This window comes from Gavia stellata, chromosome 4 (assembly GCF_030936135.1).
Source record: "Gavia stellata isolate bGavSte3 chromosome 4, bGavSte3.hap2, whole genome shotgun sequence".
In the NCBI taxonomy this organism is placed as follows: domain Eukaryota; kingdom Metazoa; phylum Chordata; class Aves; order Gaviiformes; family Gaviidae; genus Gavia; species Gavia stellata.
In genome coordinates this window covers 75,915,401-75,942,612 of record NC_082597.1, presented here as the reverse complement: position 1 = coordinate 75,942,612, position 27,212 = coordinate 75,915,401, and the positions used below count along the sequence as shown (strand labels likewise).

The 27,212-nt window shown below is 44.1% G+C and overlaps 1 protein-coding gene across 3 annotated transcripts in view; it reads left to right on the top strand.

The window, feature by feature from the left end:
- The window catches only part of ITPR2 (inositol 1,4,5-trisphosphate receptor type 2), a 262,612-nt gene extending 235,669 nt beyond the window's left edge, over window positions 1-26,943 (top strand). For all 3 annotated transcript variants that reach the window (XM_059816601.1, XM_059816602.1, XM_059816600.1), the window contains 5 exons: window positions 206-333; window positions 2,118-2,283; window positions 3,537-3,697; window positions 25,047-25,208; window positions 26,465-26,943. In XM_059816601.1, coding sequence (XP_059672584.1) covers window positions 206-333; window positions 2,118-2,283; window positions 3,537-3,697; window positions 25,047-25,208; window positions 26,465-26,551 — 704 coding nt within the window. In that variant the 3' untranslated portion in view covers window positions 26,552-26,943. The remainder of the gene's footprint in view (window positions 1-205; window positions 334-2,117; window positions 2,284-3,536; window positions 3,698-25,046; window positions 25,209-26,464) is intronic.
- The last annotated feature ends 269 nt before the right edge of the window (window positions 26,944-27,212 follow it).

The window sequence follows — 27,212 nt, the reverse complement described above, 5'->3', positions numbered from 1 at the left end:
TTCACGCTAAGTATGCCTGATGTGCCTAAGTATGTGACCAGCGGCGATGTGCAAATGGATAGGGATGATCAGTGAAATTCTAACTGAAGAATATGAAAGGCAGATGTGTATTGCAGTTGCTTTCTCCAATACAGAATTGTGGCTTTGTTTGATGAGTGATCGTTTGGTGCTGTGGTTCCTAAGGCTGCTGCTCTCCTGTTTGCAGGTGAAGAGGAGGAGGATGGAATAGAAAGGACCTGTGACACTCTGCTCATGTGCATTGTGACCGTATTAAATCAAGGTCTGCGAAATGGTGGTGGTGTGGGAGACGTGCTCAGAAAGCCTTCCAAAGACGTAAGTGTTTTGGCTGAGGAAATGCATTACTCCGTGTGCATCTCATGAATGCCAAAGTCAGTTTTTGGAGGTTATAGGCAGTATTTGTATGTAGTCTGCTCTAATGTCACACAGTTGATTTATCCATGTAATTTTTACATCCCAGATGGAATATTTAATGGGAAGAACTAAGCTTGGTGTGATGATGATACTTGAAGAAAGGAACTCTAGGTAGTAGTTTACCCCTCCTGGAAAACTGGAGTGTATTGTAACCTTCCAAGCACTGCTAAGAAGTGTTGCTGGATTGGATGACTCTTCTATTACACTAGGAATTATAAATGCAAACTTCTGAAAGGGATTGATTGATGAGTATATGTCAAGACTCTCCACTGTAGTACATCAGGTGTATTTTTAGCTGAAATTCAGCATGGCATCTACCCTGGAATAGGTCCTATTGTTTACTTGTACTCAACTAGCATCAAAGTCAACAGAATTTCATGTATCGTGGTGTATGTCCTCTTCCAGAAGTTTCCTCCAAAATTCAATTATTTTAAGGACTACTCTTAATATTTGGGTGGTTTTATGCATTTTTATTTAAGTTCAAAAAGAACATCATAAATAAAGGCAATCTAGCAGCACTTTGCTTGGTGACCTACACCATAACACAAAGATGACATTCACAAGTAGGATCTCAGCAGGGCTTGCAAGAGTGCCGTCCAGATCCGAGTTACTTGTCTCAGAAGAGCTCCTTGTGCTGGTAGTAGGAATCTAGCTCCTATCTCATAGACTGGGAGGTTCTACAGGAACTTTAGTCTATCCCCATGAAGTCTGTAAACACTTACAGACTTCGAAAATTACCCTTGCCACTTAGCAGTTATTTAATACTAACTACATTAAAGCACTTCACAAAGTGTAGCGCTATTATCCCAATGAATGTGTGGAAAACTGAAAATCAGTGACTTCCGATTCAGTATCATGGTGAAGAAAAGGACTTGGGTTTTATGTTCCTCCTCTTTACACTGAGTGTTGTCTCCTGTTTGCTACAGAACAACTTTGCTATTTTTAGAGGTGTCAATGGGAGTCCAGTCCAGCCTTTGCAAGAAGGAAAGTAGTTATGCTATAAAAACAAGAATGTGATGAAATGGAGACTATGAGCACTTCATGTGTGTGTGCATGTGCACGTTGTGTTCCCGAAAGACATGAGCTTGGTCTGCCCACTCTGAGCCAGCTTACAGCCATATGACTGCATTAGCACAGTGCTAAACCATTAACGTGCCCTGCTTGGGCACAGAGTACAGTAGCCCGGCCTTGGCATTGCGCAAACGTGCTCCCCGGGTTTCCAGTTGTTCAGTGTGCAAACTTGGCATTGGTCTGGAGTATTCCACAAAGAGATACCATAAGCATATCCCTGTATGCCACAAGGCAGTATTAAGAAGAGCTATCATCGCTCTCAGTGGGTACGAGAAACTGCATCTCCCTGTTTCTGAACTGGCAAGGCAATTATCTTCAATCTAGCACTACACTAATGCATCTACATGGCATCCGGTACACACACTAGACTCTTCTTCGTGCTGTGTGAAACAATGTGAAGGACAACAGGAGTCCCAAAGCGATAAGAGCACGTGAAGCCAAATCTTCTTTGCTTGGTTACATAGGTAGTCCCCGTCTATTTATGTGAGTAAGGCTAGCAGAATCTGGCATATGAAAAGAAAGATGTGTAGCTTTGCTTGAGCTAATGTGAAAATGTTTAATATTTCAGAGGTGTTCTATTTTTATATCTTATTGCAGCTTTATTATTGTTTCAGGAGCCCTTGTTTGCTGCGCGAGTTGTTTATGATCTTCTGTTTTATTTCATTGTCATAATCATTGTTCTAAACCTGATCTTTGGAGTCATCATTGATACATTTGCTGATCTCAGGAGTGAAAAGCAGAAAAAGGAGGAAATACTAAAGACAACCTGTTTCATCTGTGGTAGGTGTTACTGAGCTATTGAGACATTTGATGGGTAAAGGAGTAAAATGAACTATTCCTCAATAAATAACGTGTGAACCTAAGGGGTGGTTATCTTCTACAAGGAAAGTCTGTAAAAATGTCAGAGTTCGCTTCCAAATTTATTCCTTCTCAGTAGGAAAAAGATTTGGTTTAGGAGTCAAAAGCTAGCTTTGCTAAGAGGTGGCTTCACAGTCTCCACCCAGGATCCGAGGGAGAAGAGCCGTGTCTCACGCTCGCATCATCACCACTAATGGAGATGGTGCAGCTGCTGACTCTATTTCACCGAGCGTGATGCAGATGAAAGTACAGCTTGCTATTTCACAGCACAGTGCATTCCAGAAGGGTAACAACGGCAAAATCTGCCTGTTTCAGAAGGTGATATGAAACAGGGAACAAAAGAATTAAATGAAAATCATCCCCACAAACCCCACAGGTAACTCATGCTTATTTTGAGGTGTGTTCACAAAGAGGGGCAGACCTTCACTCTGTAGGGGATGTTAGATATACCTTCTTTTTTATAGGCTGGGTGTTGTTTCCATGGTTGTACTGACAGGGATGAACGTTGTGCAGAGCACAACGGCTTTAGTGTCTGTGGAAGGCTCCACAAGAGACCCGGGGAGGAAAGATGTAGCACTGAAGGAAACATTTGTGAATCGTGTCCTTCCGCACTGTGGTATTCTTCTTCAGAGATTTGACCCGTTCCAGGAAAAAAATAAAAAATTCTTATGGCTACACTTTGTAAAGACTGTGTGACTACAAAGCTGCAGAGACTCACCCTTGCTGCTAGGTTTAAGCACACAAACAATCCCACCACAGCTTAAGTGGGACTATTCACATGCTTGATGCTAAATGTGTGCATAAATCTTTGCAAGATCAGGACCTAGATTGCAAGCTGTGTGCTTACCAGTATACATTTAGAAAGAATCAGAGCCAACACTTGTAAAGCTCTTTATAGCCCTCAGCATAGAAGGCACTGTAAAACTGTAACATATTTATTATATTGTTATTAAGAGGAAATATCACAAAAGAGAATAAATGCTGCACTGAAAGTATTCTGTCAGGAATGCCCTCTGGCCTGGTATTTCTTGCCTGGTTATAGCTTTTAAATTAAGATCCTTCAAATTTGTGGTCCTTTAAATTAAGTTAGGTTCCTTTCGTTAACATATTTAACAGATTTGGGTATATTTATGTTGAAGTTTATTTTTTTGCATTATGTTCATGTCTTTTTGCAGGACTGGAGAGAGACAAATTTGATAACAAGACGGTTTCATTTGAGGAACATATAAAGTCAGAACACAACATGTGGCATTATTTGTACTTTATAGTTCTTGTCAAAGTTAAAGATCCAACTGAATACACTGGCCCGGAAAGCTACGTGGCGCAAATGATTGTGGTAAGTCAATTTGGGCACGTGCTTTATGCAACTGAGAGATGCTCCTTGCAGCTAGAGCAGAGAATGCCTTTCTTTTTCCCCTCTCTCTGAACAATAGGAGGCATCGATCTGTATTTTTAAAGATCTTTTCACGTGTCTTTGACAGTCTGCAACAAAGCCCAGTCTTAAATGTAATGAAAAAGATGTAGGCACAGGCCACAGTCTCTGGTTTGGCGTTCGTACTCTCATGCTCTGCGAGTTCTGCTGCCTTGTTAGCCAAACCAGGGGCAGAAGAGCATGCATCATAACATCTGCTGCTGCTCCGGCTTTGTCCAGTATCTCTGGGCTGCTGTCCAGAAAAATAACGTCTCCTGCTGAACAGTGAAACGCAGGGTCAGTGTCGAGGGCTAGTGCTTTTCTCCTATGACTGCTCTGAACAAGCTATTGAAAAGACCAAGAAGAGCTGCTGCAGGGATTTGAAGAGCTACAGAAACTGCCTCGTGAAACAGTGAGAATTTGACTTGGATTCAGAGAGAGAAATTTGATGACACTGGGGCAGAGAGATGTTCGATTACATTTCATTTCCAGCCTGCTACAAAAGAGGGTTCGTTCCGGTGAGAGAGAGAGGGATGGGTTATCAAGGCTGCCTGGCTTGGGGCTTCATTTTTGAGGAATTCTTCCTGCCTGTTGAGATATTCTGGTGCAGCATTTTCTTCCCATGGACTTCCTGGCAGGTATTGCACTGCTTAGGGCCCGTGCCAGCGTCTGTGATTGCAGAGCTGGCATATGTCTGAATCCCAGAGGAGGGTGTAACCAAATGCACATCAGGCTTTGCTGTTTATGCATTTCTGGAGCCACATTTCCTATTGAGAGTATCTGCTCTGTTATCCTTCATCGAGCCTTTGATTATGCATACTACCCAACCTCACTAGTGAAGCGCTGGGTGCCCTTTTAGTCCTCGCTTTAGCCAAGGGGAAGATTCTTCTCCTTTAACGTCAGCTGTCTTCAAGTCAGGCACCTGGTTTAAATTGATCCCAGCTCCCTGCCCTGTCAGTGCAGAAAGCTGGGTTATTTATCCTGCCTTAAGACAGATGTCTAGGATAGCTGAGGTGACTCACCCTGGCATTGCTTTTCTCACTCCATTAAGAGCCTAAATGATTAGTTTAGACAAGATTCCTAATTGGGAGCTGGCTAAAGTTAGAGGAGACGACTCCCACCCACTGCGCAGGCTTACGCAGAGCTTACCTTGAAGAACTTGCATTAGTGGAATGGCTCCTGTTTAGCCAGGAGTGCATGCTTGAATGCTGCGATGAAATGGAGCTTTTGTAAGTGCTATTACCACTACACGGGAAGGTGGTGTGGCAGGTGGTGGGAATTCAGTGCTCAGGTACAGAGGAACAGCATATGTCCATGGAAATTTTGAACCATCAATCTCATTGCCCAGCTCAGGGCTTTTATACTGTTAGGCAGTAATGGATCTACACTTCTGCAGGATGATGGGCGAGACAGAAAAACTAAAACAAATGCTTGTATCCTCTGTTCCATTACAAGAAATTACTCATAGTGGCAAGTTGTCCTCTTACGCATGAAAATATTTTAGCTTATCTCAGAAATGCACTTTAATTCGTGGAATCAGTAACATCTCCAGACCCTAGGGCTTGTCTCATTTGTCTCTTCCTTCTCTACTTCTCTTCCTCTCCCTGCAATGTTTGTATGATTTTAAACTTTGCAAGTATGTATGTTAAGTATTAATGTTTCATTCCAAGGGATGCATTAATATTCTTAGTAAGTGTATTCATCCTGTGGCAGCAGTGGTTTGACTTTTCTGATGTAATTCACTAATATATTTCACGTTTGCATTAATGGTGGGAAGTCCTGTTATGAATATCTAAAATACTAACAGAAAGGCACCGAAACCCATGTGACCTCCAGTACTGAACTGATTTCTCAAAGCCCCTGTTCCTCTGTGGCAGAATGCTGGTGGTTTCAGTGGTTAGTAGTAATCCAGATTTTGGGATTATTAAGCCCTCTGAGGGAAGGCTTGTTTTTTCTGTGGCTATATATAAAGTTAATGGTTGGTCTGGATGATGGGAGAGGTACATATGGACCTAGAAGTGTAAAGCTTACATGGAATGGAAGAGGGAATGGAGGAGTGGGAGGAAAAAAAGAGGGAAACAAATGTTTGAACAAACTACAAGTGGCTGGTGTGGGATTAATAATTGTATCTTTGTGTAGTTTAAATTCCCCAGTACAAAATCTAGGTAAGGTGTGCTGCAGAAATACTAGTGCTGCATAGCAGAAGCAATTGGAACTGCTTAAGTGAGCAAAAAAAGACTCTTTCTTTTGGAGCCAGAGAGATTTCTGTATACCACATGGTACGAGGAATATTAAGAAATGAAAGGAAATAATCTGACTGGAAGAGTGGAGTATTCTGGAAGTATGATATTCAACTGGAAGAAGAGATTTAGAGATACAGCTTTGCTTATGACCAGAAGAAGAGTCAAAAGAAAAACACTCAGAGGTGGTTTTGCAGCTGTCAGCTGTATGAGCTGATGTAGTGTACGTGTTTGGTGTGTTTCAAACACAGCATGATAGTAATGAATGTAGCATGTGAGATGTACTACATTCCATGCAGAAATTAAGCCTGAGGTATGGGGTTTGTCCTGAAGACAGAGACAGAAGCTGATTCAGACTTTGTGACGGACTGAAAGCTGAGTGACCATTCTTGTGATGTTGTTGGAAGAGGTGACCAAGTCCCTGGTAAGAGACCAAGTTCTGGTTAGGATCTGGCACAAGAGAGGCAGACTTCAAATTCACCTTTCACAAGGGAACTGGGGCTTGCCAGTGGAACTGACTCGTTGCTGAATGAGGCTTACGGGGGGTGTATGGGAATGCGACAAATAGTTATAAAAATAGGGTGGTTGGAAGAACAGGGCAGTCTCAGGACCTCTTGGAAGGGGACAAGGTGGAATGAGATTTTACATTTCAGGTGATACAGAATATGGCTGAAAAAACTCCACGAATCGTACTCCTGGAAAAGCTCTCTTGGCTCTACTAGTTTTTATTATGGTTAGGTATGCCTTTTATGGCTGCTTTTGTAGCTTTAATGGATCAAACCCAAATTCTGTGTTTTCACAGCCCGATTACTTAGAGAGAATTTCTACGCAAATCCAATCTTCAAGGCTCAGATCCATCCTTAAATACACGTAGGTCAAAATTTTGGAGTATGCTGCAGTAACTTCTTTAATAGAAAGTAGAGCTTAGCTCCAAGTATCATCCTCACCACCCCTACAACTGTAGTTAGGAACCAGTTATTATTTGTACTTGTTTACTACTGTCTTGCCAAGTATTGCAAAAAGTAACATTGCAGTGCTTATCAGTATTAACTACGCACCAGGGAAAACGTCTACAATTTGTGATAGTCTCTTTTCTCCATTGCCCAGACCCATCAGGATCCAAAAATATGACTGTCTATATTGCGACTCTTAATCTTTTTTATCTATCATTTCTCCACCAAACTGAAGCATCTGATTTGAAGGCTTGCTGATAGCACAATTGGAAAAAACCAGGAATACTATGGTTTTCTTGTTTTGGAATATTATTTGAAAGGCTGGGTGCCAAAAGGGGTGGGATTTATTTACACATCTAACTTCACTTTCCCAGTTTTCCAGTTCAAGAAGGGGAAAGAAACTTGTAGGGGATGTTGTACACACACCTCCCTCAAAGGCAGTATTTTTGCAGGTTTACAAGTTCACTTGTATTTCTGTTCCAGGGGTGGCTTGTTTCAAGGCATTCCCATTAACTTGCATGTCTCTGGCCTCAAAAGACCTTAAGGCAGAGGGATTCTTTTGCATTCTTCCTCTGGACTGTGGACATCGGAAACTCCTAATGTTCCCTGTGATTTTGATTTTCCCAGCAGCTCTGTATTTGCTTCAGTGCTTAGCATATCGCTCTAAGCAGTGACAGAAGTAATCAGTAGCTCTCCAGCTTTCATAAAGCAAGGTATTTTTTTTCTTTTTCTTTTTAGAAAAAAGCATCAAGCATAAAATGTATTGTAAAACAACACACAGTTTATACATCTGTAGCTTTTCAGACAGTTCATTTATGGAGATGTTGGTGGGAATAAAGCACTTCAGATCTTCCAGTGATGCCCATTCTTCTTGCACACTACCTTATATCAGTTATTGGGTGAAATATTAATGAATATTAAGTCAGGGCAGTAGGTTTTATTACTTGTTTGTTATCCAGGCCTCTTTTATGAAGTCGGACAGGTATTACACAATATCCAAAAAGACAGAAACTTTGAAAAGCTGGCTACATGCCTTGCATTTGCACTGAGAACCTGCATGAATGATTCCCCTCTTGAATTTTCATTCTTGCAGAAAAAAACTTCTTATCTGACCCATTTGACCAGAAATACCATCCCTAGCAAACCCAGAGAGATGCACATAACTTGTATTACATCAGTACAGCAATCTTTGAATGTTCCTCGTGTCCATTTGTCAGAGGGGACAGTTTAATGTGATAACTGGAGCAGTGAAGGTTAACATCCAAATTTTTAGACTTCTCTTTTGAGAGGTGCAATTTGTACACGCAAATTTCACCTAAGCTTTGGTAGCTACAAATAGATAAATGGAGGCAAAATATATATATAATTAGTTACTGAATTTTTTGCAACAAAACAGAGAGATACGAATTAGCCTATGATTTGTGCCTCCATTCATTTGCAAAAATAAAAGGCTATTGGCATAGTAATTAAAGTCATTATTTTGCCCATTGGAAGAATGAAAGACTTTAGCAAACGAAGCCCTAAAAGTTTTGTTCTCGCATGCCCTGTCCACAGTTCTTAGCAAGCTTCATAATGGATTTTATCAGCATTAGTGCTACCTGTCATAACTACGTAATTACAGCACCTAATTATATTATTACTTATTTACTCTAATTATGTAATTGGATGTAATTGGTGCAATTACATAACTCCTCAATCAGCTGAAAACTGCTCTAAAACCAGCCTGTGTTCATAAGAGTAAAGGATATTGCCATGCATTAGACCATCTCCCTACAGCAAGGCAATCTTTGGTGGGAAATTAAAGGTTCTGTTCTCCTGCCATTGCGGTCATTGGGACCATGAGCCTTTTATACCGTGATAGTATCTTAAGAGTAGTTCTTTACATTTTGTTTCATCTGTAAATGTATCCCTCCTGAAAGGCAAATTCCTAATCTTAAGTCTGTCTTCAGGCTACTTAGGATCCCAACACCTCCACTGAAATCAAAAGCAAAATTCCCATCAGCATTGTAAGGATGAAGTAGAAGAGACGAGACAGTTTGAGCAACACCAGCCTGAAATTCTGAACAGTTATTTTCTTATTCAGTTCTTTTAAAAGCACTTTTGTGTCACAGCGATGACCTGTCATTGGTAATGTGACAAAATATTTTACCTACTTCATTTTAAATATTTTGGAAGTGTCAGCTTTTTTCATTATTTTTTGTTTTGAATTATTAAATAAATGAAGCATTTACCAAATATTATGGCCATTTCCATGTCATGAGGAAAAATGCATTCCCCATTCTGAAAAGTTCTAGTTGTTTTGCTTTGTTTTTTTAAATACTGAAGTTTGAAAATTGTTCTGAATCCCTTGAGCTGGTGCTATTGTGTCTCTCTTCTTCCTACCTCCAGCCTCATGTTTTTGCCTTCTTTTTCTGTTAGATACCCAGAAGTGGGTATTAAATTCAAAAGCAACACTGGGAATAATGCCAAATGAGCCATTGAGAAGTCTCACAATAGTTGTCATTCTGCCCGTGCTGTGTGCTGGGCAGCGCAAGCCTTTTTCCCTCGGCGTCCTTCTCTCTCCTGCCTTGCTGCTCTGCGTTTTGCCCTGCTCCCACCTCGGGTGCTCTGTGTTTTGCCGTGCTCCCACCTCGGGAGTGGAGGTGTGATGTGAGCCGTGGCAGCACGTCGCTGCTCCCCGGGTTCAGGTCTCAGCAGTGATGCTGTGAGGTCCTGGCCAGAGTTGCTCCATGAGGCTGTGACCCCTCAGCGTGCCGGCAGGGACAGGGGACAAGCTCCATCCTGGAGCCAGAGTAGCTTGCCTGTAGTCCCTGTCATGCCTCTAGTCCCAGTGTGTGCCCTGCAAAGGGATTTTTTTCATTTTAGCCAACCTCAGCAGTAGTAGCTGACTGCCAAAACAGCAAAAGCGCGAGCCGAGCGGAGCCTGCAGAGCCCGACGGCTGTGGGTCGAGAGCCTGGCTGCCTGTCCTTTCACACCTTGGGGCAGTGAGAGGTTGTCCCAGGGTTAGTGAACGTAAAGTCATTTCACTGATGCCAAATCCTGGTGCGCACCCCCAGCCTGATGTCCAGTGTACTCAGTGGCCATCCCCAAGCAAACCTCGGGGAACCCCAGCTCTAGAGGAGACAGCTCCAAAGGAAATACAGACAGGCAAAGTGAAGGCAATGAAAAAGTGCTGTAAGGAAAGGGGAAAAGCATGCTGACAGCAGGCAGGCGAGGAGGAGCGGGGTTTGTGGAACAAGCTGTTCTTTACCGCTGTCAATTTTTGTCAAAGAATGTAATAAAATAATACGTACAAGGGGGCTGTTGACCTCGGCTCTTAAAATATAACTTCTTTGGAGAAGAAAAAAAATTCTGACATCCAGGATTTTTCTGTTCTGTCATCTTTTTGAATTTTGGAGGCAAAAGTTTTCCCTGCTAATTTTTATCTCTAGTCTATAGATATTCTTATTACATCTGAGGATCACTACACACAGTACGGGCAGAGAGAATGACCTTAACCAGAGAAATGTCAATCCAACGTAACACGAATGCTGCAGAAGGGACATTTTGGTTGTCAGGAGGACACTCCGGGTGTTTTTCACATGCACTCTGGTGATTCATCCCAGACAATTTAAGAAGTTTCCTCCTCCAGATGTCCACTATACCCTTCTGTTGCAATTAACCACAACAATAGGAGAGGGGGGAGGACAAGCGATGTGTTTGTTCGCTCCTGAGCTTCTGCAGTTTGCAGCCCGGAGTACTAATGTGAAAATTGATGGCCATTGAAGTCACGCCAGTCTGAACTGCGCTGGTTGAGGAGAGGACACAGTACCAATTCTGCTGCCTCTTTATAGGTAGGATAATACCAGCAGGGAGAAAGGGCACACAGCTGATAGGGGTGACCTCTTCAGCTGCTACAGCTAAATCTGCCAGGAATGGTGAGCTGCGGTTCTTAAACTGGCTCACTATAAATAAACTGTATTTTTAAGGCTTCTTCATTATCATAAATTCTAGTTCAACATGAAGTTTCTGATCTGGCAACTCACAGACTTCAGAATGCTTACACGACTTGTGCACACAAATGCTCTGCTGGAGTGGGGCAGGGAGTTTATAACTTTTGGGAAGCTAATAATGCTCCCATTGTTAGGACTGATTTATTTTACTTTTTAAAACTGGCCTGCCTCCAAAAACTAGCAGATGTTATCAAAGCAAAACTTGCAAGCATGAGATGTATGTACATATCATTAAGCTATGCAACTTTTTCTTAATTACTTTTAAAAGACTGATATGATGCATGTCCCATTATAAGTAATTACTTACCATGGCAGTAATACCAAAAGCACAAGAGCCGGCTGCTAAATAAGATCTGAGGTCTCTCTGACAGGCTAATTTCCTAGGAAATACAACATCAGTTTTGTCTGCAGTTGGGTTTTCATAAAATAAGCAATTAAAGAAATATGCCTAAATAGATGATTTACTGCTGCCATTTTTTGTTGTGCTCAAAATAGAAGAGCGAGTGAGAACGCAGCTTTCTGTGTCCTTCCACATGGATGCAGGCCCTGTGGGGAATTCAGGGCTTCAGTTTAGGTGCACCGGGTCCCAGAGAAAGTCCTTTTTCTGCTTCAAGGCCTGCCTCAAATTCACAGCGGATCTCGGAGCTATCGAGTGGTGATGCAGAGTGACTAAAATAGAGCTGGAATTGTGCTTTGCACCGGTTCAACCACTGCTTGGATATATGAGGGGAGAGGGAGTGTTACCCAGTTTTACATTTACAGAATATATTGAGGTGTTGCTGTTTTTCCTGCTGCTAGGTATTGAATTATTTTTCTGTCGTTGCTTTTCCTGTTGTTCAAAAACTACGTTCATTTCTATAGGTAGTCCATTGCTATTTTTGCTTCTCTCTACAATTTTGCCTCTACATTATTATCTTATAGAAGTGCTGAACACCTCCCTCTCCACTTCATAAAATAAGCAATTACAGTAACGTGCCTAATTAGCTGATTTCCTGCTCATTTGTGCACTGTTCAAAGCATGAAAAGTTAGCTTCACATGAGGACTTTGCATCTTTGCACAAAGCTCCTATTCTACAAGAGAGCTGCGCATCTTCTTTTCTACTTCGAGTGCTCTGCATCTTCCAGAAATGGGCTCTTTGGTCCCCCATAAGTAATTTAGTTGGCCTGCCTGGCTAGGTGCTGTGTGAGGTATGGGTAAATAAAGGGAAAGGTGGGCTTCATTTGGTACCTCACTGTAAAAGCTTGAGGTTTTAGCGGCTCTAATTTTATATACATTCTTTCCAGACAGGCAAAATTAATTATCCTGTTGCTGCTTGAACGGGAAACCATGGATCTGATCCTGCCTCCTTAGAAATGATGCCATTAGCTGGAGCAGGAGAAAGATTGATCTCAATGGCAGGTGCAGGCACAGGCAGATTTGCTGTGTGTAGTGAGGGTATGGTGATAACCTTCATCCCCCTAGCTGACTCGGTGAGGGAATGGCCATGCCATTGCGCGGTGCCCTTGTCCCTGCTGCCTCCGTGCTCGGCCCCTCACCTTCTTGTTAACTCCTAAAGGGACAGGTCCCAGCACCGACACAACCCTTTTTTCCTCTTTCCTTTGAAATCACTTCTGAATACAAAGCTGTAATGTAATTGCAAGTTACAGAGTGGAGCCCAAAACTCCCCAAAAGTATATTCATTGAGATTTGGGGTTTTTCCCCCCTGAGGTGTGGAATTGGTGGTTTGATACTACCCAGCACTAGTCTTTTTGGACCCTGTGGTATTGTGGCTCAGTTGTAAGCTTAGCTTGATTTCCTCTGTGTTCGAAAGATTTGGCTACCAGTCTGTTGGCCAGTATTTAGGCTTCGAAGACCGATTCTGCTATAAAGATGGGTTCTGCCTTGATAATACAGTGTAGTCACAGTCCTTGTCCTCCTTCCAACTTCAATTAATTCAATTTGCAAATTAAAATAAATGAGCCGAGTTGGGTTCCTGTTTGTTTCTTTGCTGCTGGCCTTAAAAACTCGAGGAGGGGTCTGGACATGAGGCTGTGTTCCTTGAAACTTGCACATCCCCACGAACATGGAGTGGAGGTGTTCCAGCTGGAGCGCCCTCAAGCCGAGCAGTGCTGCTGGCAGGACACAGGCTGCGGTTCCCTGCTGGAATCCACTCCCGCCTTGACCTGCCAGAGACTAGAGCTGTTAACTTTCCAGGCAGCTTGCAAAAGCCATCTTTTATCCCTTTGTTAAAGAAGCATGTGGCCTGAGATGGATCTGTGTGTGGGCAGACCTTTATTCTGTGATTTCAAATGATGGAAAGGCTCGCGAAGGCACTGGATAGGCACCTACTGTTGCGCTTCAAATCCTGGCAGTAACAGAGCCTCGATTCTCCTGGGACTGGCTGTGTATGGCTTTGCCTAATGAGAACTGGACCTTAACTGGGGTCACAGATAGTGATGAAGAGTTCAACCCCAGAGGAACAGTGTGATGAGCAGATCCCAAAGCGTGTAAACTGAATTCATTTGATTTTGCACTATGGGAGAAGCAACAAACACAAAACACTTCAATGCTGTTTGAGACTATTATTGCAACATTTGAAAACAATTATTGTTCTTTGTATCACAGTGGTACTAAGCTTCTGGCTTCTTGAATGGGAAAGAGACTCCAAAATTGTCCACAGCCAAGGCAGATAACTGCAGATGCTGAGGAAAGGGAAGGACTACGGGTTTGCCCAAAGACATAAGGGCAATTAGTAAGAGAACAGGGAGATGAGTTTGAGGTGGTTGCCTTACCAGGAACACCATTTAAAAGTAAGTACGTGTAACTTTGGTTGAACTCGAAACATAGTGGTGAGATTCTACAAGAAGTAAAACAGGGAAAGGCTACAAAACATGTAGTTCTGCTTCTGAGTTCTCGCAATTCAGAGACAGCAAGATTTGGGAAAGTTGGGTGCAACATTGGTGTGAGCTTGTTTTACAAGGCGTTATAGTTATGAAGAAGTTACTTGTTTTCTCTGTCTGTCTTGGGAAGAAAAATCCACCGGCCCATATTACTCTGCATGGATAAGTTTCTGAATTTGTATACCTTTGGTCTCATTGTGCCATTTATCTTTTGGGATCAGCTTTATGAGATTTGTGTCAAGTTTTTCTATTTGGTTGCAAGGCTAGTTCACGGAATCTTCTCTCTTTTTAGTGTGGTGGATGTGTGTATGATAAAAAGCTAAGATTGCTTCATCTTTAATAAAAGAGAAGATATATAGCCTAAAGAAATCAGATTAGTTGTAGAGAAAGAAATCAATCAGGTTGGCAAATTGTATCTGTGGGACAAAGTGCAAAATGCTTGTTTCATACAGTATTTATTGAACAAATTTGTTGAGAAGATGGTAAAAATGCTCTACAGGAAAAAAAAGGGGAACCATTTTGTTCAATTTAAATGACATTGATGTATTTTTTACATCATGAAATCTTGCAATATTACCAACAACAATCCCTGATAAAGTACTTTACACAATTGCCTCACAGGGCATTTTGAGATAAAAGTATATATCGGAGATTGTAAATTGGGTGCATCCAATTTATATATAATGGAACCCACTACAGCCATCCTACGAAATTCAATAGATCAGGAATCACATTACACTTCTGTGAGTTTGGGGTAGTAGGAGCTTTGAAGAGTCTCCAAAACAAACAGGCAACTTTAAATCATATTTAATGAACCCTATGTATATTATACACATGTGATTAAAATGTTTTGTCTCTGTTTTTCATTTTGCTGGGTGCTGCTGAAGGAAAATTGTAACTCCAAGTTTGTGAAACCAATCATCTGCTTGTTCTCAAGAGAAAATACATTTTAATTGAACAGAGCAAACCATATTTAAATGCTGAGCTAAAAAAGCAAAGAAAAAGAAAAAGCAGAACTGTACAGATCGGTACATATATTTCAATATTTTCCTAGCAATGCAAGCAAGAGCACTAAATGAAAATGTAGTATAGGCAGCTAAAGCTTCACAAAGTACCAATGGTGTGTTTTTCTTGTATTGATCTATGTTTGTGGCCTCTGAAAACAGCGCACAGTAGACACGAACCTGAACGAATAGGCGTTTTACCTTGAGGGCCCGGTTTTGTTCCTTTCCACCTATTTCCCACAGGGAATAAAAGTGCTCTGTGCATCCCAGTAGGCAGGTGGCACCTTGTGGGATCCACCTCTGATCCAGCCACAGCCAGACCTGCCAAGGGGCCTCTCTTTGGCCATCGTGTCTGCGTGGGCAAGGAGTTGTGCTTGCTGTGCAGGGGAATGTACAAAACCCGTGGGCAAGCATTTGACCATAGCAAGTGGTTTGAGAGCAGGTCGATAGTGTTCAGGCCCATAAGGCTGAAAGGTGGCCATTGCTTGGTGTTGTTTTGTCAAGAGACACTTCAGAGAGAAACGTAGATCTTTTTCCTCTTCTCTGACTGATACTCGAGTATGTGCATTTATGCATGTGTACGGTATATGCACAATCACATCGTTGCTTAAAAAACCAGTTCTGTATTGGTGATGGGTAATCATTCTTACTAATTTTAAAAGGAAATGTTGTTCTTTAAATTGTCCTTTCATACTGCACCATGTGTGAAATACATTCGAGTCAAAATGGGCCCAAAGCAGGAACATTCAGATCAGGATTCTAAATGCCTCGACTCTGGCAGTATCCTAAACCAGAACAATCGCGCTGCAATCAGCAAAGCTCTGTCTGTGTAAAGCTGAGAACAAGGTCAAGTCCTGAGCTTCTGAAAAACGAGTCTCCAGCTGAGTCCTTGTATTTCCCAAAGATTCTGTTACACCAAATTGAAGCTAAAGCTAGGAAGCAGTCAGTACTTGCAAAATACAAGGTGACAGGACCAGAGAATTAAAGGTAAATGTGAAAAAAACCCATAAATTTCAACAACTATGTGCCTGAATCCTCTGCTACAAAAGATAACGAAGTGGATGTCATGATTTGGAGTTTAACCATGGAGTTAAACCCTGATCCACTGGCTCAAACCAGCACTTATATTGACAAAAACGGGTCAAAATTTGTGGTGTCCTTACCAGCTGAATGGGAAGTGTATCTCGAAGGAGCAGACCACACCTCTGTCCCCAGCCGTGGCATGATACTGTAGGGTATGTTTACATTGCAGTGGGATTAGTGCTGTTGGCTTTTGTCTGGAGTTCAGTAGCTGGAGCGCACCTGCTAGCATGTTTTGCAAAAGAAAATCAATATTAAAAGAAGAACAGGAGAAGGGGGGCTTCAGCGTGCTAGTGCAAACAGCTTGATAGGAATGGCAAAGGGCTGGAGAAGCATCGTAATTCTGTTGGCTTTAAACGCGGTCAATGGGAAGCAGAAATACCGTTACTGTTCAGCCAGGCGTGAGCCAGTCTGGCAAACAAATGGTGAATTTGCTGAAACGATGTCAGGGGCAGCAAGGGAAGGAGAGGGAGAAAGAAGTTAGAGCTGTGGGCATTTTGGTGGGCATGGTGGGGCTGCATGAGCAGCTCAGGCCCTCTCCGGTGACAGGGCTGCCCTACCCGGTGCGGCAGTAAGAGGGGCTGCTCTCGGCGCTGGGGGAACCCAGCCTGCGGGATTCAATAGCAGCACCGCAATGAGCTGGGGGGGAAGAGACGGAGAGCTGCCAGGTGCCTCTGCGCAGAGGCTGCCATTGCATTACGCTGTGCTTCCCCCACCGAGACAGCTGGACCTAAACCAGAGCCTCCCATGCTGCCATTAAAAGGTTCTTTTTTTAAGGACATGTGCACTTAATGTCAGAATATTGAAACCATACCCACGTGAATAAAGTTAGTAAGCCAGTGATTCATTGCTGTTTCAAATCTGTATCTAGCCACAGTAAATTTCTGCTCAGTAGTGACAGTCTGTGTCCACATGCAGGCTATGATTTACAGTTCTGTGTTTTGTATCAACAACATCTGTTTAACAAAAGAAAAAAAAATAAGCCAAGAACATTTATTTTCTAATCTCTGTACCAGATGTTGTTTCGTTATACACAAGATCCAGGGATTATATCAGAAATAATTTCATTATTTTAAATGAATAATCTGAAGTGTTTTTCCTAAAGCATGTCCCGTAACCACTAACAACATAAAAACATAGGAATGTGGAAAAACGAGCTCACGTTTTGCACAAATCTATAATTATATCTATTTTAAGGGCACAAATATTAAGCACCAAACCCTAGCTTCAGATGGTAGTGTTGGGATTCTTGAAGATTTGCAGAGGAGGATATCAATTCTCAGGGTTATGATAGAGATAAGGTGGCAGAGAGCAATTGAAACAACAGAAGAAATCCACAGTTGAGAAATGAACGTGTGCCGCGGGGAAGGGAAGATGCGAGGCGCCAACGTGGCTTCAAGGAGAGTGGTGCTGGAGTGGGATACAAGCTTAGGCCCTCCAAGCACACAGAAGTTGTGCCAGGCAACTCTTGTGCGTCCCCGGCCGGCTGCGGTCCTTGCACGCCTGCAGACCCCTGGGTCCCCACCTGCAGGGTAGCTGGAAACGGCAGTCTCAGTGCGCTGGTGACAAAGCTGCTTAGTTCAGTTTCTACTTTCCACCTTTTAGGGCAAAGTTGCTGGAGGCTGAAGCAGGACCGCTTCCCTTGATGTGCTGGCTGCGCTCTGGCTGATGCAGCCTTGGTCGTGGTGGCCTTTTTCACTCTAAGGGCACACTGCTGACTCACGTACTTACCGTCTGCATATGGGTTTGCCCACAAGAGTGGTGTGAGATCACATTCAAACTATGGTCTCGACTGTAAAAAGTTATTTTCATAACCGTTGCCATGTCTTGGAGGTAAATGCCAAGTCCCTTAGGTGTGTTTGATAAGCAGAAATTTTGGGGTGCTTGCTCTTGGAAAAGCGGGGTCTTTTACAGAGTTTCAAGCTGAGTGTCGAAACTGCCTCATACAGCATCAGAGAAAAATCTTCGCAATTTGAGGTTTATTATCATTCCTCGCCATAATTTTTGCAGGGGTATCACAAGCGGGAATGCTGATACTGAAACACTGAGACATTTATAACTGACTGGCCTGAATATCAGTCTTGAAGAACTCACAATTATTCAGAATTACAGTGATAGATTCTGTTTCAGCCCTCAAAAACATTCAGCCAAGTTAAAATGAAAGTAAATGCATCAATGACGCAGCTGAAGCAGACAGTGGGTCTGTGTTATGGTTCCAACCTTCTTTCAGGGGGAAACAGATTTCTATATTTTTCTGTGAGCTGTGGAAGCTGTAGCATGTATCAGTGCAGTATAGACCCAGCCAGACCTATTAGTTTTCTTGTTGCATAAAGATTTATCTGTAATTGCCAAGGTATGTTTTTCTTTTTCTTGGATTACTGTTGTGGATGCATATAGATGCATAACAATTCCTAATTTCCCTCCCTGTATTCTTGTACAGCACAGATTGCTTATCAAATACAGTCTTAACATTAAAGTGTCAAACAGGATTTGCAGAAAGCTATTTGGGTTTGTAGTTTAGGATGAACATTTATCAAATTGTGGATTAGCTGAATCATGCACTGAACCAAATTATTATTGTCTGTGATTAAATCACAAAGTGGTTATTGCCCTGTGTCATCTAAAGCACAAGATAGTTTAAATCTTTAAAATCCCTTTTTAAGGTGGCTGTAGGAGCTACATAACGACAGACTTTTAGGACCAGACTCTGTCCCTAGGCAAAAAATAATAGCTTTCAAATGGTCATTTGGACTGATCACTCTCTGCTTATACAGGCAACAGATCTGGGAAGGGAGTGGATGGACTTACTTACATTTCAGACATACAGAATAATTTCTCAGTAAATAGATCTCTTTGTACCCAGTGCTAAAGTATTTATTCAAGGTGCTGGCTCACAAAAGGGGAGTGAACGGCCTGTTCGTTCTCATGCCTGAAAGAACACGAGCTGCCTGCCGAAGAGCAGCAGTGCCGACGGTTTGTTTGCCTTCATGCTGAGGCACAGGTCCTGGGGCACAACTGAGTTGCAGAGGGTGAAGCTGTGCCGTGCTTCCCAGCAGTGCCGCTCCTGAGGCCTGGAAGCCAGAGGGTGTCCAGTGGTAGCTCTCCTCAACGCCGCTGCAGCAGCGTTTTACCACCCCAACGGGCACTTGAGAGGCTGCAGTCTCCCTAAAGCTGTAGGAGGCTTTTGCTGGGCTGCTGTGGTGGTTGCTGTCCATTGCACGCCATGAACGTGTATTGCAGGGTGGGATACTGCGAACAGCCTAGTGCAGCACACCGAGCTGCCAATAGCAAACCTTCGTGGTGATGTCCACGCTCCTCTTCTGCACCCTTCAGTGACCATCTAGCTGAGGAGCAAAGAGGGCTTTAAGCATACCCGTTTTCTCAGCCTCGCTATTAGGTAACGAATAACCCTCCTGACGGCCATGTCACTCGCCTCGCTGAGTCACCAAGGAGCGAACGATCTGTGCGAGACAGGGGAATGGTGGGCTGGAGGACGCGGAGGCCCGTCTCCTGACCTGGTGTGTGCAGCCAGGGAGGTCACAACCCAGGAGGAGTCATGAGCAGTCATCACTGCTTTTCTTCTTGAATAGATAGGAGGGAAGTCCTGAAATGGCTTGTTTTCATGTTGCAATAAGGGGTCACGGGGTAGAAAGGGCTAAGAGTCACTGCATTAGATAGAGACTGCTGGAGAAATGAAAGTCTGGTACAGCTGACGGTGGCGTGGCACTCTGAGCCCATGGCAGTTGCACCGGCAGAAAGTATGCATTAGGCTGCCTTTTGCTCCTCTGCTTCATCCCCCTCATCCTACTCTTTGACCTATTTTCTCTCATTGTTATCTAGTAATCTATTTTTTAAAGGCTCAGCCCAGTCTTTCCTGCTGGTTGCAGCTGATCCATCTTGCTGCTAGCCTGTGAAACCAGCACCTCCTAAAGAAACGTCCCTCTGCCAATTACTGGAGGCATGGATTCAGCTCAGCGTGAGAGCTTGATTGAAGCCAGTTGGCTGTGCCAACAGGACAGGGATGGCTCGAGAGAGACTTTTTACAAAGTATAGAAACTCGAAGCAAATTTCTTCAGTCTTTTCTCCATCCATGCTCAGCCAAAGCTAGCACAGTCAGAAGCATGGCAGTGTTTTACCGAAGGGAGGACTGAGCCCATAGCTCTGCCCTCTCCCTGGAAAGCCCACAGACGGGAAGGAGAAAGTTGCATAGAAAACTCTAGGAGGCAAACACAGACTTTTGCTCTGAGCGTGCCTCTCCAAGAAGAAGGGTTTGAGGTTTCTCAGAAGTCGCAAGTAGCAAATCCTCTAAGCCCTGTGATTTCTCAGGCGTGTGCCCTCGCAGCTAGGTGTACCCAGAGTACATCGCAGAGAGGTGTTCGCCCCGGGTGAGCCGTGATTCCCGCTGGAGTCCCGCCAGCCGAGGGGGGAGGACAGAGGGAGCGAGCGTGCTGGATCGCCACATGAAATGTCTGCTCTGCTCGTGTGCAGTCTCTTTGGCCGGCAGCCTTTTGGCTAGCCCAAGCTGCCTTTTTTCCTCCCCCCCCGCCCCCAGCTGAACTGACGGAGAGGAGGCTGCGGCTCCTTTCTGTCCCTACAGCCTTCCTGTCTGGCTGACTCTCTGCCCTGGGCACAGATGTATACTTAAATATGAATTCTGCGAGGCACAAGTTATGCTTGCAGAGGGAGCGTGAGCGGGAAGATGCTGTGATCCGTAGGTGGGCTGCTGCAGTTGGGCTGAAATAGCTGCTATCCTGTGCAAGAATGAAATAACAGTAACAATATACTGCGTTCAGCCCCAGTTGTTTAGAAAGAAGGTTTCAGTACGTGTTAACAATTAATTCTGTGTCCAGGCTGCAACTTCATTTTTAAGTGTCCCATCCACAAGCCTCACCCTTTGCGAGCTCATTTATGCTCAAGCTATGTCACTCGTGCTAACCCGGTGGCTGTTGATTGAGTCCTGTGACAGCGGTTTGCAAGAGGTTTGCCCTGCTCCCTGCCAGCAGCCTACCTGCCTCGTCCAAATTGCCATTTGGTTCCACGCCAGGTTCAAAATGTCTGAGTGAGCCCTATCCTGGGCAAAATGGTTGGATTTCTAAGAGTAATATGTAAGGCATGACAGATAACCCCCTGCAAAATCCCATGCCTGCACCAGTCAGATAAGGCAAAGCAGGAGCGCACCTGCAGCGTAGAGGAGGCATGTTACAGCTTTAACATGTGTTAGTTGGTCAAGGTGAACCCTGGACTGAGCCCATAAACAAATTTTAAGTCCCAGAACAAATGTTTGGGGCTGTACAAACATGTTAACTACCTCCAGTTAATTGGCAAGCAATTACCTTGAAGTAAAAATAGCTTTCCCATAGCTGAGCAGTCACAGAGTGCCTGTGCCCCCCGTGAACACTTAGAGATCACTAAAAATTTCGGCAGAGGAGCCTTGTCCAATTTGCCTTTTGGATCCTGGCAGGTTTGTGATCGGAAGTTTTTTGTCCCCAGCAGCAATTGCTGTTTGTTTGTGGTATAGACTCAGCAAATAGGGCTGTGTGCCAGAGCTCTAATTTTCATGCTGCCCTTTATTAAAGTTCTACAGGTTATAATGCAATGAAAAAATAAGATAATATTGACCAGCAAAAGCATGTAGTTCAGCAAGGGAATATACCTACTGTGTGCACTATAATGGAACTGTCGGTGAAAGCTAGATAAGTATTTTTAACTTAAAGACAGGTTGGCACACTAGAATGTGGTTCCTACTGACCTACTGAATTTTGAATCTTTCTGATACTTTGCATGACAAAGATACACAGCTGGACTGGATTTCGTTAAATATATGTGCAGTTGAGAACCAAGAAGCAAAGTCCTGCCTGCACCCAACACAGCACTTGGGACTACCACATGAGAGACCTGTGGTCGGCTGTTTGACCTGTTGCCTCTCTGCTGCTAGGAAAAGCTGTAGAAGTCAGTAGCACCTTTTAATGAGATCTCCGGTCCATGCAAACCCATCAGCTTCTCTTAGAACTTGGATCGAGTCCTTGCTTGATCCTCCTCAACATTTTGGCAAAAAATGCCTAGGTCTTCTTGGCCTGTGACTAAACCACAACTGGGTTTCTTTCCTGGGAGAGGTTATCACAGTATTGCTGGAGAGGCAAAGCTGGACACATGCGAATGAGTGGAGTCTATCGTTGAGCTCCCATGGCTCTGGGGCTTGTGGTGGCTGAGATGAGCTGGCACGTGGTTCAGCGTGGTTCCAGCTGAAGAGCTGCCATCAGCACCACAGTGTTGTGTGGCAGTGGGAGAGGTGCTGTGTGCTCTGTCCCTGTCGTCACCTGCTCCTGGACATCCCTCTTCCCAGGAAGTATAATGTTATGCTGAGGAGGAGGGAAGCAGGTGACACTGGAAGCCTCAAGAGAGCAAGCCCATTGAGCGGGGACATCTGGCATCTGCATGGATTTGTGTGGTGTGCATCTGGACGCTGCGGTGCGGTGGAGGGTCAGTCCACAAAAATCTTTCCAAGGCTGTCGGCGGTCCCTGCCTTGCATCCTGGAGGAGCAAGGGAGTGGCAGATGGAAAAGAAAACTAGCAAAGTGCATTTCACAATCCTGGCAGCAGTACTCGGCAAACACAAGAACCGCAATGATGGAGTCTCAGATAGCTCTCCCTGTGCAGCTTGGCTTTAGAAACTTTGGTGTTATGGTGAGCCTTGCCAAAAAGGGCTCCTGGCCCCTCAGCTGGCTCCTGTGGCCATGCAGCCTTGCGTTTGGTATCTTCAGGTGCTGCAAGCAACAGAAGCTGTAATGGGTGCAGATACCAGAGCTTTTCAGGAAATGTTCAGATACAAGTGCAGCTCTGTTCCCTGTAGCTCCTTTGAATTCACTTTCTGTGCCTGTAGTGGCAGACAAATTTGCTGGCAAACATTTTGCAAAAAAAGGCATTGATCCAGAAAGGCACTGTGCACAAACTAAGCTTAGTATAAATGAGTACACCTGTGCTTAATGCTAGGCACGTGATGAATGCTCTGCTAGATCCTAGCCAAAATAAATTTAAAATAAATATCAGAGCATACTCGTGGAAAATGAATGCTGGTCTTGTAAGCAGAAACGTGTGCAGCAGAAATAAGAGTCTACCGGTCCGTGTGTCCGCTGGGGATATCCAGCAGGGAGGGTCACGTGCGCTCCTTTCGAGCTCACCAGCGGAGCTGGTGAAAACAGGTTTTGATTCGAATGAGTTATGACCCATTGAAAATGGCATCATGCGTAACCACAGTAAATTGTCATAATGAGATCACGAGGCTCAAAAAAGTGGGCAGCGAGGAAAGAGGCCTCATTCCACCAGCGCACACGGCTGACTGAGCCCTGGGCTGCAAAATGCAGCAGAGAGGCACGGTCTCACTCCCTGAACGCCTTGTCGTTTTGGCGACAGGACCAGAGGTTGCACAGCCGGGGCAAAGACTCATTAGAAGTTTTGAGTTAAAAAGAAGAAACCAAGCCAAAATTCTTATGGCTTTGAATTTAGTCTTATCCAGGGTAACAGAGGGGACTGGGCTAACCCAAATAATGAATATTGTAAGTGCTTCCATGCTTACCAAGGGTTAGCTTGGTTGTTTCTGAAACACGTTGCTGCAGGAGGGGAGGGGTTGGTGATCAGGGCAGAGCACTACACAGTCGAAAGCAGCCGTCTCTCTTTGAAAGCACTGTAAAGCTGTATTCGCTTGGCGCTTCCCTGGGCTTATAACTCTGCCAAGCCAGCGCGTGTGGAACCTGCTCACGTATGGCTGCCCTGGGCTGCCCAGCTGTAAATACTGCAGCAGCATCGCTGGCTTTTGTATTTTCACAGTGAGGCAAAGTCTGAGACTACAGTAAGTTCAATGTACTTAAAACTTTACCAAATACCAAGCCCGGAAAACCTAAGTAGCACAGCTCTTGCCTGCCAAGAGTCTTGTAGGTGGACTTCTGGAAAGAACTCCTTTTCTCCTTTTCTTTTCGATATAGTGCTATTTGTGTGGGGCCATTCACAGCATAGGAGACTGGAAGAAACACACTCCAACTCATTCTGTTTCTCTTCTAAAGTTATCAAGTGCATGTGTCCATAGAGGCCGGTTGCAAAACACAGTGCATATGGTCTAACCACATCCTCCCACTCCCCGCAAGGTGGAGGGCAGAGGTGTGTTGATGTAACCCATCGCCAGCTCCAGGACCTGTTTCCTTTGTCTCGTGCCTTAAGGCAAATTGGGTTGCTTGCCACATGGTTGCCACTCCTAGGCCTGCACCCTCCAGTCTCCTCTGTCTGTTACGCTTTGCACACAAATATCTGTGACCCCAAGCCATGGAGGCAATTCAGGCTCATACCGATACGCAGCACGTTGCTGACTCATATCATCTATTTACAGTATTTTTATCATGATTAAATTCATAGCCTGAGTCCATGAAAAGAGAAACACCCAATTCAGTGCTGTTCCGTGCAGTGCTTGGTCCTTAGCAGATTAGCCCTTGGCCATGGGGTTGTGCTTGCGTTTGCCTAAGATGTACAATCTGAATAGCACACTGAAGCCTAAGCCATTCCCAGGACCCCAAATCTTCTGTTGTGGGCAGCTGAATTCAGTCCAAGGTCCCTCTGCTCTTGCAGTAGGCACGCTCCAGGCCAGTCTGGAGAGGACTCTGGCTTGTCTTGTTTTCCTCATGTTGGCTCACTGACATTGCTGCAAGGACAGCCGAATAGATGGAGGCCAGCCAAGCTGAAGAGACAGTGGGGAAATGTGTCCTTGCATACACTTAAGACCAAAGCACGGGGAGCACTCGGGTGTTCCTGGTGCTACTGTACCAGAGAAGTCTCCCCAGAGCTGACCCAGTGGGCGTTTCTGCATGCCAGAGCCACGGATGAATGTGCCAATGCTGCCCACGCTGCAATACAGGTGCAGCTGTGGGAATCCAAGATTTGACAGTTGGTGCCTTCTTTGTAGCCGGGGAGAACCAAGAATAAAAATGCTTGTGTAAAATACTTTCTGAATTTACTACTTCTTAAGCTCACTTGCTGTGTGTCATCCACTGAGCCTTCTGAGTTTCCGTTCGCTAGTCTCAGCTTAGTAGCACTGCATAAACCCCTGCTAACATTACTAATTTTTCTAATACCCGTGTAGGAGAAGAATTTGGACTGGTTCCCTCGGATGAGAGCCATGTCCCTGGTTAGCAATGAAGGCGACAGCGAGCAAAACGAAATCAGGAACCTGCAAGAGAGGCTGGAGTCAACCATGAGCCTTGTAAAACAGCTTTCCAGTCAGCTTGCTGAGCTCAAGGAACAGGTAAGTGCCCTGCAGCGGGTAGCAACCTGAGTGCCTGTGGGTGAACATGCTACCTTACATCAGGTCACAGTCAGGACAGTGTTAGAAAAGAGACTTTTGTCTTAGAAAGGTTTTATCTTTCCCTCCAGTAAGCTTTCTGAGTAGATACACTGATACAGGTTTGGAATGAAATTGTACTCCATTAGCAACAGCAGAGAACAAGCGAGGAGAAAAGCCGAGGGGGAATTAGTTATAAAATCCTCCCTGTGAGTGTGAGAGGACAGAGGGAGAACTGCAGAAGCAATTATGGGCTTTGCATATGCAGGTACTGCATAACCCAGCAATAAAAAAGGCGTAGCATTAGAAATAGCTACCTACTGATGGGAATCAGTAGAAAAGCTTTCTGAATTCAACACTTGGCTTTTTTTCCCCCCACTAAGAATATCAACAGTGCTGTTGCGAAAACAATTCGCGAAGCCTGTTGCTTTGCTTGTGTCACCCTTGCCTTTGTGCCCCCCCTCAGCTCCCCCTTCTCTCCTGTACGGAGCACAAGCTGCTGGCCTCCCTTAAAGCCCTGCTTCTGCCTAACCCACCTTACATGTTTTCTCTCACTTCAGGATCAAAAGGCCAGCTCCTTTTTTGCTGAAGATGCTGGTCACCTCTGGTTTGCTCATTACAGTTTCAGAAAAGCATCTTTGTGTTTTCTTTACGGGAAGCGCTTCAGCGGCATCAACAGAGTTATCTAATTATGCCCCTTCAAATCCCTCCTTAAAACTTTTTCCCTGTGAAAAACTCGACGAAGGTGTAGGTTGGGTGTGCTGAGACCCTTGCTTACTGTGCTTACCCATATTGTGTTGGTGGGTTTTTTATCCCCCTCTGGCTGAATCTGTTTTCTCCTGGCTTAAATTTAAACTCTCTGGGGCTGGGACCATCTTTTAATTCTGTGACTGTACAGCACCAAGTGCAAATACTGACCCTCTGCAGGGCTACACAACACGATAGCAGTGCAAATAATACGCTGTAAGATCTGCTGCACATAATTTGTACATTGTAAGAATAATGTACATTATAAGAATAATGTACAAATGAGAATAAAATGTCCATACTTTGCAGGAAACAGATGTCCCACTGCAAAGGCATCTTTTACTTGTAATTTTCAATGCTGAAGAAAAGAATTCCACTCCCTGTTGTTTTGCTTATACGTATCTTGCTCTGTGACTGCAAAATAATAGTAAAACGAAAAAAAATTCTCGTCTCTCTCTGCCTTTCCACCTTAGATGACAGAACAAAGGAAGAATAAGCAGAGGCTGGGCTTTCTTGGATCAAACACACCCCATGTGAATCATCACATGCCACCACCCTGATACCACGGGGAGAAGCCGTGACTAGCCTTTCATCAGTATTCCTGCTTTATTATAGAATAAAAAGCTGAGATTGAGAGGAGTGAACAGTGCCTATTGTTACAAAGTTAAAAACAACCAAGTGCCAAGATGTTAAGTGGTTTAGCTCTGGGAACAATTTGTAGCTGTTTTTCATGGTTGAAAGGGACCACAACCTAGAACGCGAGAGATACAAGGGAGCTCGTTTGTATTTGTTCGCGGGGCGCAACTCAGCTGCGTTTGCGCTCTGCAACTCGATGGCTTCGGTGGTAGCTGCCGTGTGCGATGGAGGTCGGGGCAGCGTTTGGCCACGTCCTTAGAGCTGCCTTCAGACTTCTCCCTAAAGTGCTGGGATAACCAAGATGCGCAGAAGAAGGAGAAATGTTTATTAACGCAAATACAACAGCCTCGTTCAGAATCAATAGAAGTCATTTCTGGCTTATTTGCCAAATAGCAACATTAGTCATATTTGCTTGGCATTTACTATTTTTTAATTACCATAAATATGTCAGTTGAGTAAGCAATAATGTTACTTCAAGTAACTTCTATTAGGAGGGAAAGGGGAGGAACCTCAAAAGACTGAAAAAAAAAAGGAAGAAAAAAATATAAAGAAAGTTGCAAAGAGAAACATTAACGCTTTTGAATT